This window comes from Dipodomys ordii, unplaced genomic scaffold (assembly GCF_000151885.1).
Source record: "Dipodomys ordii isolate 6190 unplaced genomic scaffold, Dord_2.0 Scaffold75, whole genome shotgun sequence".
NCBI classification, from domain to species: Eukaryota; Metazoa; Chordata; class Mammalia; order Rodentia; family Heteromyidae; genus Dipodomys; species Dipodomys ordii.
Window position 1 is genome coordinate 526,906 of NW_012267291.1, and position 14,232 is coordinate 541,137.

General features: G+C 57.8%; 1 protein-coding gene across 1 annotated transcript in view; it reads right to left on the reverse strand.

The window, feature by feature from the left end:
• Phactr3 (phosphatase and actin regulator 3) overlaps positions 1-14,232 on the reverse strand; it is a 123,008-nt gene that overhangs the window by 12,494 nt on the left and 96,282 nt on the right. The window contains 1 exon segment of the mRNA XM_013024328.1: positions 10,147-10,300. Coding sequence (XP_012879782.1) covers positions 10,147-10,300 — 154 coding nt within the window.

A 14,232-nucleotide genomic window follows, 5' to 3' on the forward strand; every position in this document is an offset into this window, starting at 1 on the left:
GGGCTGGGGCCTTGAGATGGTCTAGGGCCTGAGACTGGGCTGGGAGCTGGGGCTAGGGCTGGGCTGGGGGCTGGGGCTGGGGGTGGGCTAGGGCCTGAGGCTGGGCTGGGTTGGGCTGGGCTAGGGCTAGGCTGGGGCCTGGGGCCTGAGCCTGGGGCCTGTGGCTGGGCTGGGCTGGGGCTGGGGCCTGGGGCCTGAGCCTGGGGCCTGTGGCTGGGCTGGGCTGGGGTCTGGGGATGGGCTGTGGATGGGGGATGGGCTAGGGATAGGGGTGGGGGATGGGCTAGGGATAGGGGTGGGGGATGGGGGGATGGGGGCTGGGTTGGGGCTGGGGCCTGGGGCCCCGAGCTTGGGGCCTGTAGCTGGGCTGGGGCTGGGGCTGTGGATGGGGGGGGGAGGAGGGGGGGATGGGCTGCCCTGCCAGTCCCTCGCCCCTTGCTGAGCCAGGCACCACCTCTCCTGCTGCCAGTGGCCACCACACCTGTACGGCGGCGGCGTGGACGGCACCAGGGCACCTGGCCAGCTCTTGTGAAGCCACAGGGCCGGTCCTGACTCCAGGGCAGCCGTCAGCTGAGCTGTGGGTGCATAGGACAAAGCCTTCAGGCCATAGCGACCAGCGCGTGTGCGGCCGCCACGTGGGTGTTCCCCTCTCCACCGCGGCCGACGCCATCACTAGGCTCCCACTAGTATCTGGAGACATATGGCGGCATTAAAAAATACCAGCGTGTATTCTCCATTCCAGACACAAGCCTGGGGGGAGGCTCCTCTCTGGAGTCCCCTGGGGGACGAGTTCACCTCTACATACACCTGACCCTGCAGAGAGAGTCTGCACGTGTCAGGCCAGGACAAACACGGCCCCAGGTCAAGCAGCCAAAGGAATGGGAGGGACAGAGGCGCAGTTCCGGGTGAGCCCCGCCCTGGCCAGCGGGGCTCAGGATGGCAAGTGTGGGAAGGGGTCTGGCACTGGCGTCGTGCGGCGTCAGCATCGTGGGCATCATCAGAATCACCATTGTCTTTGCACCGTGGCTGTCATCATCACCACCAGCACTGGGGTCTCCCTGGTGCACAGGGCCCAGGTCCCTTCCAACCTTCAGACAACAGAGCAACCACGTCCATCCTGCCTGCAGCTCTGCGCTGGCCCGAGCCCTGGAACAGCCGGGGACTCGGACGCGAGCATCAGACTCACACCCTCCTCCCTCAGACACTCACACCCTGCTCTGTCAGACACACACCCTCCTCCCTCAGACACTCACACCCTGCTCTGTCAGACTCACACCCTCCTCCCTCAGACACTCACACCCTGCTCTGTCAGACACACACTCTCCTCCCTTAGACACTCATCTGTGTTGTCAAAGGTACCAACAGGTTTTGATGAAACCACTGCCTTACAGTATAAAGGTGAGACTGCTCTCAGCCACCATCTCAGGCTGTCCCTCTGCAATCACAGCGAACGCCACGGCCAGTGCTGATGGATAACACGTTTCAAGATCACTGTCAACCAGGCGGAGCCTGTGAAGGGGACTGTTCACTATGCACACCTTTCACCCACCCCTCCGTGCTTTGTCGCTTTAAACCTGAGCCCCAGGTCTGCGCCCACAGGGGGCTGGAGATGGGCTGACATGTCCTCTTCCCAGGGCCGCCTTCCTCTGCCCTTTCCCACGACTGGTCTTTTCACTGGCATAAAGCGGGAGCACGGAATCGGTCCAGGTGCTGCCCCCACACCTGAGCGGGGAAGACCAGGAACACGGAGCTCACGTCTCCATATGACTCCCAAGACTCAGCATGGCTGCAGAAACCGCGTGCTGTTCATACACAGACCTTGTGACCACAGACCTTGCCAAGGGAGGGAAGCAAGAGGTCCAGATCAAGACAGCTGACGATAAACAGGGACCAGAGGTGCCAAGAACAGACGTAAGAGCCGTCAGTAAAGGGTGTAGGAAACATGGCCGCCCATGCGTGGACAGCTGAGGCCTGACTGGCCTCCCATCACACGCCAAAATCACTTGCATTCTAAATACACAAAACCCCAATTATGAAACACTGGAAGACAATCTAAAGAAAACACTAGGTACGCGTCTGAGAAGGGGGCTCTTGGACAAGCATATTACATAGCACAACCAACCAAAGAAAACTGATTTCATCAAACTCAGAAGCAAAGGAGACAATCCATCCTAGAAGATAGGGAAAGAGTCTGCTAACTTTTCATCCCATGAAGACTTGGTGCCTAGAATAGATAAGGAACTAAAAAACCAGCAGTTTGAGAAATCATGCCACCAGTCAGAATGATTATCATCAAAGAGGAACCAATCACAAATGCTAGGGAGGCTGCGGGGCACGTGCACACAGCGGCGCGGTGAGCGCGGCCACGGCGCGGCGGGCGCGGCCACGCTGGGGACGGTTCGGAGTTTCCTGACAAGGTCACAGAGCAGCAACTGGAAGCAAGGAAGCAGGTCGCAGGGACGCCTCGTGATCACCAAGCGAAGCACACGCTGGTGAGGGACAGGCACACCCACACCAGTATCTCCAGTGAAATACTGTCCCGCCAGAACAAAAGGAATGGAATCCGGTCACTTGTAGCAATGTGGCTGGATCTAGAGGCTGCCCTGTTATGTGAATAAGGTGGACAGAGAAGGACAAATGTCGCATGCTGTCACTCAGATATGGAGCTGAAACATCGGAGACCCCAGGAACTAGCGAATGAAACTGTAGCCACCAGGGGCTGGGTGGATACCAAGTCCCACCAGCCTGGAGGACTGCGCAGGGCATTCTATTATACTGCGGCGCCGCAGAGATGACGACACTGCACCGTAACTCCAGACAGCTGGGAGAGAGGGTGCAGATTCCGTCCGCCCTCCTTCCCAGTGCCCTGTGCAGCAAGGGTGCTGGCCAAAGCCGCCGCGGAGGTGAGGCGGCCACTGGACGGTCAGTCCCACTCTGGGGTGTGGACAAGCCATCCCTCCCTGCACATCGGCCCTCTCTTGTGAACAGCCAGCTAGGGTGCCGGGTCTCTAGCTCAGGGCGAAGATCCAACGAGATACACAGGGCTTGGGGCCCAGCCACAACCTCTGGCATGGCGGTTTCTCAGCCCTGCATGGCCCCGGCCCTCCCGGCCGCCCTTCCCACAGGAGGGCCCAGGTGAGTCCCAGGATAGGGAGGGCCAGGGGGTGTGGCTCAGGGCGACAGGGAATCAGGGGAGGTGCAGGCCTGGCTGCCCAAGTTCTGACTCCCATGAGAGGCCATGGTTCCCCCCGACCCCCCTCCTCCCCACAGCCCACTCTGCACCATCCGGGAAGCGACCCGGGCGTGATGGAGGCTGCCTTCGGCTCAGCGCAGAGCAGGGCTGAGCAGCTACTCCTTCCAAAGGAGGCGGAGGCTGGATGCTGGCAGCGAGCGGCTCTGCGCCCACAGAGGCTGCAGCTATTTTGGGAGGCCTGGTTCCCAGAATGTCAGCCCTGCCCCAGCCGGCCTGAGTCACCGGGATCCCGGGATTCCCCGGCGAGGCGGCGTCTGGATGTGCTGTGCCGCGCTGCGCGCTGCGCTGCGCTGTGCTGGGCCGCGACGCCCATCCTCCACCAGGCAGGCAGCCCCTGCCCCTCACCCGGGCCCTGTCAGACTGGTAGTTGGCCCGGCACACGCATCTCAGGCTGCTGGGGAACAGGGCGCCCCGGGAGAAGGAAGGGGGACAGGAGTCCTCCCTAGGGGACCCTGGGATGAGGCCTGGAGGGTGAGGAAACCATGAGGGGAGCAGCGTGGGGCCCCGCAGAAGGCCAGGTGGGCTGGGTGACTGCTGGCCCAGCTAGTCCCGCAACCCCTCCACCCCCCTGCTTCCAGCACCCCAGCCTCTTGCCCGGGCAGCTGTGGCAGCTTCCGGAAGCCCTGACTTCCATCCCATCCCTTGTCCGGCCTGATGGCAGGCTGGCTTCCTGAAAGCCTGCGATGAATCTGCACCCGGCTCCCATCACCGCCAGGGCCTCGGCTGAGCCCACACGGGGAAGCCCAGCCCGTGGCCACGCTCCAACTCCGCTTGAGCAGGGTCCCCGGCGTCCACAGCTGCCCCCCCCCCCCGGGCAGAGCTGACCGAGCACACCACACCCCTCTCAGACACACATCTGCCCGCCCGCGCACCCCAACCCCTCTGGTAACATCAGCGTCATGTCTGATCTGTGATGTAAGGCGGGACATCAAGTCTTGATCCAATCATGTGTATCTCACACGTCGGTGTGCAGACACAACTGCAGGGGGCGGTGCAGTGAAGGCTGGTGGGGCACACCCACACCCGCCCGTCTCCCTGAGCACGGCCTGAGCGCCCGCCAGTCACCTTGGAGACACCGCCACGGGCAGCCGCTCCCGAACCCAGGAGGATTCTGGGCAGATCAAGATGCCTCCTCCTCCATTCCAGGAAAGTTCAGCCCATAATGAGATTCTGCCAGGACACTTGGCCTGCTCACTAGGACACGCTCCACTCTGAGGCCCGGGTCCGAGGGGCGGACTCGGGCCCCAGGGCGAGGGCGGGAGCCGGGGCGGACACAGCGGGCAAGCCCTGCTGAGGGTGCTGCTGCTGGGCAGGACGGCCCCCCCCTCGGTGCCACGGGGAGCCGCGGCCACCACCAGACCTCCTTCTCCAAAGGCCACGGCGCTTGGGCTGGAAGCAGCCCCGCCTCCCTCCGCCTCCCTCCGCCTCGGGGCAGTGGTGAGGCCCTGCCTGTGGGTCTGTGGCAAGGACTGAAGGTGAAGGTGGGCACGATCCGGTGTGCTGTCCAACGCCACCGCCCCAGCACCTCCCAGGACTCTGTGACCCTGCACCCAACAGGAGCAGGGTCCCATCTGCCCTCAGGGGCTGGGGCCCCCTCTGTTGTATCCCTTCCTCCCCTCCCCACTCTCATCTCTGTGCAAACCTCACCACGTCCCCTCCCCCGCCCTCCCCATCCTCAGCCCTGCACAGCCCTCACCACGCCCCCTCCCCTCCCCTCCCCATCCTCAGCTCTGCACAGCCCACACCAAGCCCCCTCCCCTCCCCTCCCCATCCTCAGCCCTGCACAGCCCTCACCATGCCCCCTCCCCTCCATTGTGGTTTTGCTCTGGAATTTCTCAGCCACTGTTTTCATTGCTGCTGCCACCATTTCCTCTAAGTTCCCATCTTTGCCAATCAACTGATGATAAAGTTGCAAGTGGGTAAGAAAACACCCCTGTAAAGAAGCCTCTTCCGTCCCTGGGCTGGTGCTGCCTAGCTGGGGTGGCAGAGGAAGCTGTGTCTCTGTCCCAGACAGCTGGGTCAGGCGAGCCACCGTGGCCTCACGTCTCCTCCGTGGGACGGAGGTCCATGCGGTTCAAGTCCGCAGCGTGAGTTTGCCCCCCTCACCACGGGGGCAGCGAGGACCCCGGCCCCAGCCCAGGTCCAGCCCCACAGCCTGCGGCCCGAGACGATGCTTCGACACTTGGACAGTACTGGCTTCCATCTGAATAATGACAAGTCGTCACCCTGCTTTTACTGATCCTAGGAAAAAAATTCTGTTTTCAATACACATACACACACACACACGCATGCGCACACATGCGCACACACACGCACGCGCACACATGCGCACACACACGCACACACACACACACGCACGCACACACCCCCTCCGCCCCCCCCCGCCATGCCCTGTGCAGTGTCATGCCAGATCCCAGATCCCAGCTCCCTCCAGCAGCTCTGGCCAGGCTCACATCCTGCCCCCAAGAACATCTTGCAATCCTCTGAAAATTCCACAGGTCTAGAGCAAGCTCGGCGGGGCGCCGCGGTGTTTTCCAGGACCTGGTGTTCTACAGCCCAAGCGCCGGCAGTCCTTTCTGGTTACAGAACAAAACGTACAGAAAAGCTGAGGATCACATCACTAATGTGTTAACATGCTAAGTGCCAATTCCCGAAGGAGGCCACTGAGCCTCAATCAGCTGCTCACTGTGGCCCAGAACAAAGGACTCCCCAGGGGGATGGAGAGGAGGCTGGTTCACACTCAGAGCGCCTGGCCCCGTGCCCAGGAAAACACGCCAACCGCCCCACCACCAAACAGCACGGGAACGAGGCTGACCTCCAGATCAGCATTGGCCACCTGTGGCCTCCTCTGATGCCCACAAGGGTCCTGTGCAGACGACCAGAGCATGCCCAGAGCGGCAGAACAGCCTGCTCCACGCCCAGAGCCTCTAAGACTCACGGGGAACCTGGCCCGGGGCACAGGCACTGGGAAGATGCAGCAGTTCTCTGCTTCCTAAGCCAGTGGAGACCTCGAGGGAGCCAGCAGAGCTGCCGAAGCACCCCGCTGGGGTGGGGGCGGGGACTCAAGCTGCCTGTCCACACAGGAGGCCCTGCACAGTTTCTCTAAGGGCCTCCCCGCCGCCCACAGCAGACACTTCCAATCACCCTCTAGCCCCTCCTAACACAGGTGCAAGTGTCCTGCAGTGCTCTCGGGGGCGGAAGGCACCTAGCTGGTATCAACCCAACAGAGGAAGACTCAATGCCAGGGCTGAGGGAAGTGGAAGACTCATTGTCCAGGATGCCTCGCCCACCGCTGTCTCTGCCCTCTGTGCCTGCCCCCATCCTCAGCTGGCTTCTCTTCTCCACAGCCCTGACAAGGTGCTTCAACTTCTCCCTAATAATCACTTTTCTCGTGTCTCCACGGGAGGTGATGGCACCCCCAGGTCATGGGTCACTGAGTGGATTATGTACATGAAGATGGGTTGTCTCAGATCATAGCCAATAGTCAGCACTTAAAAGAGACAGCGCATGGAGCTGGGAAATTGGCGCAGTGGTAGAGCACTTGCCTCGCATGCATGAGGCCCTGGGTTCGATTCCTCAGCACCACATAAGCAGAAAAAAGCTGGAAGTGGCTCTGTGGCTCAAGTGATAGCTCATTTTGAGCTGAAGAGCTGAGGGACAGTGCTCAGGCCCAGAGTTCAAGCCCCACGACCAACAGAAATAAAAGTGACAACCCAGCATGGTTGTGCATACCTGTAATCCAATTCCAGCATTCAAAGGATGGTGAGTTTCAAGGCCATCCTGGACTACAGGGCGAGACCCTGCCAAAAATAATTTTTTGAAAATGACAGCTGGCCTTGTTTCTGATGTCCTTCCCAGACTGTGGGCAGGACGAGGCTGCACAGTCACCTGTGCAGATCCCAGGACGCGCTTGCTGTGTGAGCAGGGCTCTGGTGTCCACTCTGCCCGTCCACACACCTGCACTCAGGGTAAGAAGCACCCCACGCCTCTGCCATCAAAGCTAACCTGACCTCATGTGGTACCCAGGCCAAGCACGAGACACTGCCAGGGAGGCAGCGGACACTTCAGAACAAGAACATCAGCAGGAATATACCAAGAAACTGGAAATGGAAAAACAGGATGCCGTGAAAACACCACATGTACTTTGGGATGAAGTGATGGCCCGTTGGCATGGCAACTGGAAGCTGAATTATTCAGCAGGAGACAGAGTAAGAAGCCCAGGGAGGAGGCCGGGCCCAGACAAAGGGACCCCAGAGAACACACACCCAGACTCCAGGAGGCAGCCTCTGGCCTCCCAGGAGGTCGAGTCTTAATGGCTGCTTTCTCTGTGTCTAATTCTGGGGCTGTTTTTCAGGTTTTCAACACAGTGATAAATGTCCAGGGACCAGCCATTATATTCTAGTCCAACGTATCAACCCATCACTGGTTCCAGACACAGAGGGTACACCAGGCCCAGGGCCTGAGACTTTGGTGCCGTGATGTTTGCTAATCTGGGCTCTGCTTTTTGATGCTGTGAATTTTGGTGATCAGGGCTCTGCAGGAACTCCACAGCCCCTCTCCCTGAAACCAACCCAGCCACTGCCCTGTCCCCAGCACCGACCCAGCCACTGCCCTGTCCCCAGCACCGACCCAGCCACAGCCCTGTCCCCAGCCCACGGCGGGCACATTGTGACATAATTGAGTCAGGAACTCTTGCATCAATTTCCATTACCGTATAAGTCAATTCCCTTCCGATTCAATGTGATAGAGAACTTGGTTTGATTATTAAACAGACAAGCATTTTCCATGCACACAGTTGGAGGTAGGCATGGACACTGTGATGCACAATCTTCTAACCGCTTGCTAATGATGATCAAACAGGATACCATGCGTATAAGCAGACTTATCCTGTGGAACATTTCCTGGTTTATCAATAAAGTTTTACTAACACAATGCTTTGTGCACTCATTTGCGCATCTGTCGCTTCTTTAGGGGTCTGATGGCCAGACTGAACAGGGGTGACAGAGAAAGTATGGCCGCCCTGGACATTCACTTCCTTCTGCGTGACCCAGGGTTTTGTACCTCTCGCGATCTCACACCTGGCTCCCCACAGAAAGAGTATGTGTCTGCTTCTGACACAGTGATGACCAGACACCCCTAAAACTCAAAGCTTCCCCTCACCAAAGAAGAGCACGCACACACAAAAGAGGGTCCTCCTGGCAGCTTCTCTGCGTTAAGAGGTGGTGCAGCAGCGCTCCTCGGTACACACCGTACCCTGAACTTAGGAATCTCGTTTCCGGGTTCGGGATGTGCCATGGGACACCATGCAAATCCCGGTCACGGTCCTGAGGGAGAACCGTGCGCTCCTCCACCACACGGTGCCGAGAGGCCGCGGCGCCAGGCCAGGCGCACGCAGGCTCGTCTGCTCCCTGTCATCTCCTGAGGTGGTCAGGGCGTGGGGGCGCCTGTGGGAGCCTCAGCAGTTGCCTGGCTGAGGCTGGCGCTCCTGAGCCCGGCCAACGGCCAGCAGCGCAGCTCTGGAGTGAGCAATCATACCCCAGGCAAAGCTCTGGATGGAGCAATGCATGCTGGTAAAGCGTGGGATGGAGCAATGCATGCTGGGAAAGCACTTGACACCACCCCTCCACCTGGATGACTGCCCTGTGAGCCCAGGGCCGGCCGTTCCCCAGACCCCCCACCTGGATGACCGCCCTGTGAGCCCAGGGCCGGCCGTTCCCCAGACCCCCCACCTGGATGACCGCCCTGTGAGCCCAGGGCCAGCTGTACCCACCCTGCCACCAAGGCTGCAGGAGGTGAGTGCCATGCTCACTGCAGCGGGCAGCTAGCCGTGTCCCCGTTCTCCAGGAAGGACACTGGCTCAGAACTCAGAACACCTGGTGCCATGCACAGGTCTGCCTCTGAGCTTCACGCTCTCACATCCTCGGCCCTTACATCACATAAGCCATGTGGCTCCTCCTCCCTCCCACTCCCCCCACCCCCCTCCCCGCCCCGCCACCACTGCCTGCTCAGACTGTCCACAGATGGGGACTGGGATGCAGAGCAAGCACCATGGGCCGTGGACGCCAGGAGCTCTGGACACACACAGCAAAACCAGGACGCACCAACCCGTCAACCGGGACCGCTCTAGTCCTGTCCCCACTGGCAGAGACCCCGCCTGGGCCCAGGGTGGATCCCAAGGGACCACAGCACCAAGACCTCGGGCCTCCCTGCTGTGACCCTCAAAGGACCCACAGGAGGAACTAGCACTCACTCGTGGCTCTAGATGACTTGGTACATATCCTGCCCCAGTGTGTGTGTGGGGGGGGAACAGAGAGAGATGGAGAGACAGAGAAGAAGAAGGAGAAGGAAAGAGAAGAACAAGAAGAGGAGGAGAATAAAAGGAGGAGGAGGAGGAGGAGAGAGAGAGAGAAAGAGAAAGTGAGTGAGTGAGAAGGGAGGGAGGGGGTGTCAAGTTTTTCCTGAAAAACTTCACAGGACCACGCACTGCTGGAGCCATTAACCATGATGCAGGTTAAGGGGGACCGTCCCTGGCCTGAGCCCTGGCCAGTGTGGCCTTGGCCACCTGCAACCCTTACTTCTTCAGCGTGGATTCTGGCACCTGCAGAGCAGAGTCTGTGGGGAGAGTGATCGGGCCCAGGGGGCATTCCTAATGTCTGAGACAGTTTGGATCATCATGGGAAATACACATTTTGGGGCTGGGGAGCAGCTTGGTTCCCACCACGGAAGTCTGAGCCAACATTGGCATCAAGAGCAGCTTCTGGGAGCTCTGGTCCAGCTTGGGGCCAACCACACGGCCTGGCACAGCTGCAACTGGTGTCTGGCATGGCCAGGCGAGGCCGGGTGCCCAGCCTGACATGGGCTGGATCAGCTGGATCAGCGGAGCGCCCACTTACTTGGAGAGCTTCATTTCGATCTGCTGCCGGATCTCCTGCCTCTCCTCGTCCGTCCTCCGCGGGAAGATGTTCCGCTCCTCCAGCTCCTGTTTGCTGGGCCGGTTCCTCAGCTTCACGGCCAACAGCTCCTTCTTGCACTTCCTCGGCAGCGTTCCTGAGAGACCCCAGGGAAGAGGAGACGGGTCAGCACAGCCACGGGCAGGAGAGAGGAGGGAGGGGAGTGCCGGGCCATGCCCCCGGCGGCTGGCCGGACGGGTTTACTGACGGTATGAAATAACACTGGTGCTCTGTGCTCTGTCCTCCCGGTCACAGCGCAGCCCACCTCCTCCCGCATGGCCGGCCCCCTCCTTGAGGCCCAGGGTGGCGGGGCCAGAGCCTCCGCTGCCCTCATGCCGCTGGCTTCACTTTTTCCTTCAACTGACATCTTCCCGCTCTGCTCGCCTGCACAGTCTGCTCTCCCTGCACCCTGGAGAGGCACAGACCCGGGTCCTCTTTAGACTTCTGGGCTAAACAAGAAACACGTGTGTCTGGAAGGTGGGAGGCCCTGGAATGGCTTATTGGTGTTATTTTGAAATGAAAAACAGCTACCTGGCCTGCCCAGGAACGAGCTCCTCAGGGAACACCACTGGGTGGGCAGGAGACCCGGACAGCTCTGGGTCTGAGGGCTGGGGTTTGATTTTGGACTTTTCATGGCCCCCAAATCAGTGGATTGAAATGAGAGCATGGGAAGGCTCTTGGGCACTGGAATGAGCTTAATGGAGCCAGGTGAGGTGGCTTGAGCCTGTAATTCAAACTACTTGGACAGCAAGGACTGGGGGATCTTGATTCAAGGCCTGGTCAGGCATAAAGAAGTGTGAGAGACTCCATCTCAACCAGTGGCTGGGTGTGTGTGGTGGTGTGCACCTGCTATCCCAGCCCCGAGGGAAGCACCATGGCATGAGCCTATCCTCGCTACTGACCCGGAGGAGCTGTTAGACCAGGCATGGAGTAAGACCTTCCTCGGAACTTAACCAATGAAAAAAGGGGCTGGAGGGATGGCTGTGGATGCTAGGGCATCTGCCCAGCAAGCACAAGGCCCTGGGTTCAAGGTTCACTATCACCTGAAAAGAACAGGAGAGCAAAATCCAAAGCAGGATGAGCGCGGTCTGCGCACACAGGCAGAGGGGGTCCTCAGACCCTCGCCCCGAGAGGCAGCGCTGCTGGCCTGTGACCCAGCCTGTCCGGAGGAGCCCAAGGCAGCGCGGGCCAGACTCATGCGTCACGTCGGTGATGGCTTTGCTCTGGGGGACTCTGTAGTTTGACTTGGGCAGAAATCTGAGTCCCAAGACACCGTCCAATGCCATTGCTTCCACACACAGACAAAAATGGCTCCCCAAGGAGACCAAGTCCAACCCCCTGGGGATACAAACAAGGAAAATAGCCCCCACAGCGGGACGTATGAGAGAAATGCGTGATGCAACATACAAAAGTGGGATTCAGCTGAGGCTTAAGTTTCTAATGTGAACCTGTTGTATTCCTTAGAGAGAGAGAGAGAGAGAAATAATGGCTGCAAATCACTAGAGCAAGCACTCCGGCCTACATCTGCTATAACAGCTTCATAAATGCCAGCACTCCTGTACTTATCAAATCATAAAGATCCCGGAGGCGGCCCGTGCATTTCGCAGGGTGTTTACGAGGGCAGTGGAAAGCCGTGGTGACATCCACACATTTAGGAAGTCTCCAAGGTCTCAGGTCAAGTTCCTCATCACTGCGGAGGGCTAGCATGTGGCAGAGGGAGAGGGAATGGCATTTTCTGAGAAGCCTCGTGTGCTCAAGCATAAACTATACTGAGTGTGGTTTCATCTTTCAGTGTGTGATTAAGCAAGTGCTTAAACCTACCGCAAATGTCTGAGGATTGTCATTACACACTGCCAATCACACTCATTTTGAACTGAAAAAAAGAGCTTTTTGTTGGGAGATTTCTAGGTGTGAATGAGGAATATTCTGCAGAACAAATCTGTATAGAGACAAAGGATTCTCATATGCTATTAACCCAGCCTCCAGGGCCACAGCCAGGGCACAGAGTAGGGCTGCAGGAGGAACCTCTGGGCTGTCTTCACAGGAAGTCCTTCACCAAGATAGCCACAGATTACCAAAATTTGCTACTTAGAAGTCATAAAAGGACACTTCTGGAAAACTAGCTTACAATGAAGTCACCATGGATTGGAGGGATATCTTTTTATCCAAGTTGACTAAATTAATCTGAGGAAGCATGCATCCTCAGAGTGTACTAACACCGAGCAGGAAGCAAACGCTGAGACTTCCTGTCTGTGGGCTGGAAACAAGGCCCCTCCCCGTAGTATTCCCAAATAGGCTTTATTGCTCTTCCTGTCCTTTGATTCAGAAATCCCTCTTAAAGGAGAGATTAAACTAATGTGATGAGAATGTAAAGAACACATAAAAGGATGCTATTCTAGTCGTAGTTATGAAAGAAACAAAAACCAACCCAAACGAACAATGGAAGAACACTTCGTTAAATGACTGAACATTTTTTGACCTGGATATTTGTTATCAGTTGAAAATGGGAGTGCAGCCAAGCACAGTGTTTGATAGGTAGAGGTAGCACGATCATGAGCGTGGGGCCAGTCTGAAAGTGAGCGAGATCCTGTGTGAAAAACCACCCAAAGGGCTGGGGTGAGCTCGAGTAGCAGAGCATTTGTCTGGCACACTTGAGGACCTGGGTTTAGTCCACAGTATTAAAAAAAATCACAGGAGAGCACAGAAGGTAAGGAAGGAAAACCGGAAATGATCAGTGGCCTAATTCCCAGTGGCACACACCTGTGACCACGTGTGTCACACATCTGTGACACACGTCTGCATGGTAAGCTCTGCACCTGCCCTCACAGGCCGCTACCTGAGCTCAAAGCCTGTTCACTCAATGTAGAGGAGCTGGCAGGGTGAGCGCACTGACCCTGGATGTGCATTCTGCCATATGCAGAATCACAGCGTGGGACCGCAGGAGCAAGCCCCATGCCCAAGGGCTCTCGGCCTCCAGCACCGTCTCAGTCCAAGATGGAGAAGCATGGACTCCATGTCTTTCTCTCTTCAAACAAACTCCAAGTCAGAATACATGAAACAATAGTTTCCAAGATGCAAATAGCAAGCAGAAAGAACTCTGGAAATGGGAGTCAGAGGACTAGACCAGAGAACAGCCCCGGCTGACACCTCGGAGTGCAGCTGGCCTATGGCTCGTGGAGAGGACCCGGAAGATCCTGAAAAACTCCCTGGGTTGAGGGAATGAAGCTGAGAGACCACGGAGACCGTGGGACTGGGAAGGACTGGGAAGGCCCAAAGGTCGGCAGAGAGAGCCCCAAGTCCCCGGCCCATCACCGCCTGGTGGGAGGAGCAGCTCGCAGTGCTCCACGGGGAGCGCAGGCCCAGGCCCGGACCCGCACCACCCGCGCCCCGGCCCAGGTGGGCCCCACGGGGAGGGGAGCGCAGGCCTGGGCCCGCGCCACGGCCGAGCTGGGCCGCACCACCATCCCCAAGATGCCTAGCGAGGCGCACAGATGGTCCCGCCTCACCGAGGGGAAATAATTTTAGCACTGGAGTGAACACTACTCTAGTTCTATCTAAGAAAAGCGAATAGCAAGCCAGACTGTACTTATTTAGACTACTTCCAAGTAACTGCTTCCCAGAATAAAACTCAAGGGTATTTATAGGAATAGGAAAGTATCCAAAGACCTAGAAATGAATTCACAACGTATGTCCTCCAATCAAAAATGACCACAGCTACAAGGAAGCAAAGAAAAGCTCTATGAACTAGCTTCCAGCCTGGCCAAGAGAATGGTCTGTAGGTTATCATTGTCAAAGGCAGAGGTGGTGAGAGAAAGTTCAACAGCATCCAGAGACAGGCAGACAGACATTCTGTGTGGACAGAAAGCAGAGGGGATTCCAGACACAGTGTAAGGAAGGAGATGGTGGAGATTTTCTCACACCAACGAAGGAAGAAAACCCAGACAACTAAGAACACCATGCGTGATTGAATATCCTTCAAGATGAAAGCAAAATCAATCAATCAATCATTCCTATATAATGTCCTTCGTG